We start from the raw sequence: 6,569 nt of genomic DNA, 5'->3' as shown, positions 1-6,569 counted from the left end.
ATAATTCTAATTTTGTATTTTAAAGTCAACTGTATACAGAGTAAATTTTTAAAAATATAAAAAATATTTGGCGGGAAAAGTTGTAAGTTTTGAGCCAAAATTTTAATATTCCTTTTTTTTTAAAACAGAAAAAAATAATTAAAGGTCTAGCTTTAAAAAAGCTGTAAAATTTAATAGTTGTACTGCAAAAATTGTCTTAATAAATCAAAACAATAGTTATTTATCAAAAAAATCTTTACTTGTAAAAAAAAATATTCCTTTTTTTGATTCAAACTGTATATACTTGTGACTATTTTACAGTTTTAAAAAACACTATTCTTATAAGTAGTATATTTTCTTCATAGTGCTTATTAATGTCTTCAAACATATTTTCTTGTATCTATCTTGTTTTTTCTAAACATTTAAAGCATTCCCCAATCAAAATTTATCAATGTAGTGAATACATAATTTTTATGTTACTATTAGCTTGCGTTATCCAGTTTAAAAAGAAAATAAACTTGATTAATGCTATTGTGTTTTTTTACTTCAATTATATGTGAGGGCTTTTAGCCAATGTCTTTATTTCATAATTTAAGAATTAATCTTTTTTAATATAATATAGTTCTATAATGCCTTAACTTTTACAATTTAAATAATTACATATAACATCAGGAAAATATTTAGTTTATTGTGCCTGTCATGCCCCTTAAGAACCGATCGACGGTAGCCAATAAAAGGTTGTTTAATCACAACAAAGTATTGGGTTCCTTAAGTAATCAATGAAATCCTTTTATCAATTATAAAAGTATTTAAAGAAACTTTTTAATAAATAAATTCCCTATGAAAGCTGTTATTAAAAACAAATCTATATACCTTTCATTCTGAAAAACCCGCTCCATCTACATAAGCACGGCAGTGCCGTGCATAAAATAATTAAACTTGAAAAATTAAAGAATATTACAATTTTAAAAGAAATTTATTTAATTGTGCAAGAGGGAGGAACTTCTGAATGGGTACAAGAGAGACCCGGGACCATGATCCTTGTCAAATTGATACTTTGAAATTCTTACTCACCAAAACTTACACCTTTTTAAACGTTTCAATACAGCAAGCTTCGCGGTATCCATTGGACTTTGACTCTGGGAAAACATGTTATTATTTATATTCATACCATGTCCAGAATGGCTCAAGGCAGATATAATTATCGAGCATTGTTTAAATAACTTGAGGAAATACATCATCGTACTAGTATCATCAAAGGCCTCTACTATCATCTGTATTTTTTATACATACCTCCAAATTTCCCGCACGGCATTTTTATGAACTGCTTTGACCACTCGTCTTTTACAAGCCTCAGTTAGTGTACTAAAGAATTCTGTAGGATAGGGACCATAAGACCATTCTGCTCTACTTCGTCTAGTCCCCTATTTAGATTGAGGGATTCCACCCCAGAATGCATCAGCCAAGGCCTTAAATCTTTGCAATTTTTAACCCATTCTAAGTACTTGCGTATCCTTGTTATGGGTAGAACTTAATCTACATTATTTCTGGCCTTTAGGTGTGTTTTCAAACTACGTGTTAATCCCCCGAGGCTTGACGCCACCAAATTTTTATTAAACCAATTTAATGAATTTCGAGGATACATTTACTCATTTTAAAAGATCCAGCACACATTCGACATTGGAACGAGAGTTGCTCGTCAGGAATCGTTCCTGTTTTTAAAAAAAGAAACGTTAAAATACAAACATTAGATTTAAACTTTTTAAATATATTGATTAATGATAGTTTATGCTATCTCGTCTTGAAAGGGAACAAAAACAGAAAACGCCATTGTGCTTGTGTTTATTTTAATTGTATGCTATGCCTTTATGCTTGTGTGTATTGTTTATAAATTACAAAATTGGGTAGGTGTTGGATTTACACCATTTTAAAATTGGAGAATGTATTTAAAAATTTCATTTAGAGCCATTAAAATAGTTAGGATTCAAAATTAAAATATAACGCAAGAGAAGGTATACATTTATGAAGATTTTTGTTCTTAAAATGAATTAAATCTTATAGAAATAATATTTTTGATAATTTTACTGCTGTTAGATATTCATCCAAAGTAAAAATATTTGGATTTATTATTCTTTGTATTATTTGCGAGAAATCACCAAGAATGTCTTTTTAAAGTGTTAAAAGTGAAATGGAAGGCTTTTTATGGACTTATCGTCGCCCATGTAATTTTAAATGTTCACTAAAAAAGAATTGTTTATTCATATATTATAATTTAAGTCTGAAAAAAATATTTAAAATAGCTTGTAAATATTTTAAAAACAATCATTTAAAGATATTGCGTACGATGTTGATGTACATAGAATTACAGTTTTCTAGATAGTGTATCTAACCAAAGAGTTAATTTTTGAATATATTTTAGAAAGAATGAGAACTTAGGTGGGATAGACGAAAATAGATGATTTAAAATGTTGAAATAGGCGAGAGTCTCTTTTTAAGGCAAAAATACAAACGGGAGCAGTTTACTCTGGGCAAAATTTTGTTTGAAGGATCGAAAAAATGCTTCTTTTTGCTTGTAGAGAACAGGAACGCGATAAACATAGCAAAGGTAACTTTGAATAATATTTTACCTAAATATAGAATCATTTCAGATGAGTATGTAACCTATAATAATGCCACAATTTGAAATTTAAGAAATTAATTATTCAGTAAAATACATTCATGAAACAATAATTATTCTATTAATTTTATTGTCCCTTTGGTTCCTGAAATACATACTCAAAGTATGAATTTATGTTCAACTACAAAAGTTCTTTTTGCGAAAAAAAGCAAGGATTACACAAGAACAGCATTCTGAATATTTAATACAATTTTTATGGGAATTTGGTGTTGAAAAGTGAAAATTATTTATCCTATTGTATCTTTAATAAAATATAATTTATAACGTTTTTTCTTTTTTAAAAACGCTATAAAGCTGACATATATTTAGGAGTTAATGTATGATTGTCTGCTCTATGTTGCCTCGCAATGGGTTCTAGCTAAAATTAAATTTAATGTATCGGAATTAAAAAAAAAAGTTTTTTTTTTTTCAAAAAGTTCAAACAAAGTAAAAATTTAATTTCTAAAAATGCTATTTTAATACATAAAAATGCGTCTTTAATATGGTTAGCAGGTTTAAATATATGAATGAGGATTTTTATTTACATAATCCAAAGAAAATAAATTTCAGCCGGAGATAAAAAATAAAATTTTTTAAATTTCCCTCCAAAATAATAAAATTGATAAACTTTTAAATCCCATACGTTAAAAGAGGAAAAGTTTTTGTTTAAGCCTAGAATCATTGCTTAATTTAAAGTTGAAAAGAGTCAAGAAAAAATCCAGAAAAATTTAATTTATATCTTTTCTTTTTCTCGAATAATAAACGAATATGATAAAACAATAACGGTTATTTGAACTAAGAATTCAGGTTTAATCATTTGCATAGCAATGATATTCTGTACCTTGACAAATAAATTAAAAAAGATCCATTAATAGCTTTAACTAAACTAGTGGAAAAAGTTTTTAAAGTCAGAAAAAAAGAAAGTAACTACTAGGACTATTCGTAAAAAACTAGTTGGTTTGGGTTATAAAGGGAGGAGAAGAGGTTGTAAATCGTTTTTGTTAAAAAAATTATTCAAGATAGATCAAGGCTAATAACAGAATGGTATTACAAAGAGAAAAATTACTTTAAAAGTATTTTATGGAGAATAAATCTAAAATACCACTTTTTAAATCAAATGAAATAGTTTATTGCTGCCGAAAAGATGGCTTGCGATTTGATAAAAAGTTTAAAACTTACTATTAAGCATGGTAATAAAACGATCATGATTTTGAGATGTTTTTAGAAGAAAGAAATTGAAAATATTCTCATTATTGAAGGTAAAATGGATAGTTTAAAATATATTACAATTCTCAATGATAATTTATTTAAAAGTGCATTAGATTTAAATTTAGAAAATATTTTATTTTAACACAATAATGATCCAAAATACACATCAAAGCTTGCAAAGGGTTTTTTAGATTAAAAAACATCAAACTGATTGAATGGCCATAACAATTGCCTGGTCTAAATTATATTGAGGATCTAGGTGTTTTGCCACGAAGAAAAAACCATTTTTAAAAAAAAATTTCAATAAATTATTTTATTGCATTTAATTTTTTAAAGGCCCGTGCCTTTCTCGGTCTCATATCATCACGCATGTTCTTTTATTAAATTTTTCTTAAATAAATATTTATGAACGCCGAAACATATTTCATTTCATGCTTTTAAATCACTAAATTGCATTTTATAGACTTTAAAAATTATTCTCGGGTTGGTGTTAATTATACCCCGTTTTTGAAAAAAAATATTTTTAGCCCTTAATGACTAGACAATCTAAAACTGAAATTGTTTAATCTGAGAGAGCAATAGAAATGGGATATCTTAGCTATTACGATCAATAAAACATTTATTGACAATATGTTTACAGATACTAGTACATTCAACACAACACCATGAAAATTGGTGCTTTTTGCTTAGTTTTGACATGTAGCGAGTGTTAAAGGCGGTCCTGAATGTCATATGTGAAGCGCAAAGCTGCATCAGATGGCTATAGTTGGGCTTACAAAGGGATATTTATGTAGACATGTTCATTAAGAGCAAGTAGCTTTTTTGATTCATTTAAGACTTGTGTAAAAATCATTTTCAAAGCTATCTATAAGTACCTTTTTTAAAATATCTTTTGTAGATATCGCATATAAACTTAATATATGTAGGCAAAGAGCCGGTGAAATAGGCGATCTAGTTGGAGAATGTATTTGTGAATATATGGCTGCACAAACAATTAGGATCTGTTATTTAGACAAGCACGGGTTGCCAAAAGTTGTAGAAATTGACGAAAGTCTTTTTTTAAAAGAAGTATTGCCAGGGAAGAATTAGAAATGGGCAATGGTAAAATTGGAGGCATTGAAAGAAAATCAAAAAAATGTTTTATTTTGCCTGTAGAAAGTAGAAACGCAGTTACTATCGAGCGTATAATTTCTAAAAATGTTTTGCCTGTGAAAATTATTGTAACAGATAATGACATACATATTATGCTGAATTTAGAACATTAAATTTATCGTCTGTGTTAAATTATATCGATGAAACAATAAACCATTCAATTAATTTCATTAATCCTTTGTGCTCTCTTGTACACGCACAATCTATAGAATGTCTGTAATCCAGATCAAAGTATTTTTAAAAAAAAGGTGGTCTGTCGCAAGAACAGCCTTCTGTGTACCTGGTACAATTTATTTGGAAGTATTATATTGGTAAGCGGAAAAGAATAAACAAGATATTAACATTATTAAAAGCAGATTGATTTAATTATTTTTTTCCAATTTACAAAAACAGCGAATAATTAACACCAACCTATTCTAATGTTGGGGCATGACAATAATACACACGTAATGCCAAGAAATTAGCATGATTAGCTGTTTAAAAATTTTTATATTTACTTACTTTAGTGAAATGGCAGGTGGGATATTATGTTTAATAAGCTTTAAAAAAACATAAGAATCTTGTAAAAAAAAAATTAATTTGTGTAAATCTTAGATGAAAAATGCATGTTTACTTAAAAATAAATTAAAACACTTGCATTATACATTTTTTGTATTTATCAAAAAAATATATTACCGGCTTTATAAATCCAAACAGTTAAAATTGTCTGAAAATTGCTTATTTAAAACAATTTTGCTAGTTTAGCATATTTTTTTAAAGTTTGGGGGTAGTGTTTTTGTTAATTTTAAACCAATTTTAGCCTTTTAAATTGTTTTTATACAAATTAAAAGTTTTTTGAAACAATAAACATTAATCAGAGATATTGTGTAGTTTTGAAATGATAAAATATTCAAATTAAATTTAAAAGTAAAAAATTTTTCTGTTGGGATTATTATTTTGTTAAAAAAGTTTAAGTATAAAATATTTACTTTTTCAATGCAAAACATAATTTACGTACCTTAGAATATTTTAGAACACAAAAAAAGTGCAATATAATACTGCAATTACTTTTTTAAAATTTAAAAGATTTTATATTTCTTTTTGTGCTATTCCTCATGTCTCATGCTGGTACCATACTCTAGCAATTGGTTTAAATTTCAACAGTGTTTCAAAAACAAAAATTTAAGAATCTAAATCTGTATGATGATGAGAGCAATTAAATGCAATTTTTCGCAACATTAAGAGCAACTTTCTAATTGCCTTAATGATAATTGAATAATTTAAGAAACAGACAACTAAGAACTTTAAGAAGCAACAAAACAGCCAAAAGACCAAATGGCGTGTGAACAAAAAAATTGACAAATGACTTGTTTCCGACATTTTAGAAAATTATTTTCAACATGGCTATGTCACTTTTGTTGAACAAACAGATCTTAAATTTGTTTATTGTGAACATAAAAAAAGCAAAATTTAATAAATTGGAAAAAATTAAAACATTTGAAAAATTATTTGTGCAATGTTGTTATGTTTTTTAAAAAAATATAATTCTAACTTTTGTTTTATAACTTAAAAGCTCAAGCAACAGTTATAAATT

The 6,569-nt window shown here is 26.9% G+C and overlaps 1 protein-coding gene across 1 annotated transcript; it reads left to right on the top strand.

The window, feature by feature from the left end:
• Positions 1–4,935: 4,935 nt before the first annotated feature.
• On the top strand, positions 4,936–5,109 carry AAJ76_1360001634 (hypothetical protein; the record flags this gene model as incomplete). The annotated part of the gene is made up of 1 exon (XM_024473995.1): positions 4,936–5,109. One exon carries the CDS (start codon positions 4,936–4,938, stop codon positions 5,107–5,109), a length of 174 nt encoding a protein of 57 aa, XP_024329765.1.
• Positions 5,110–6,569: the final 1,460 nt, after the last annotated feature.

Source organism: Vairimorpha ceranae, assembly GCF_000988165.1.
Source record: "Vairimorpha ceranae strain PA08 1199 chromosome Unknown NODE_136, whole genome shotgun sequence".
In the NCBI taxonomy this organism is placed as follows: Eukaryota; Fungi; Microsporidia; family Nosematidae; genus Vairimorpha; species Vairimorpha ceranae.
This window is presented reverse-complemented; position numbering and strand designations above follow the sequence as displayed.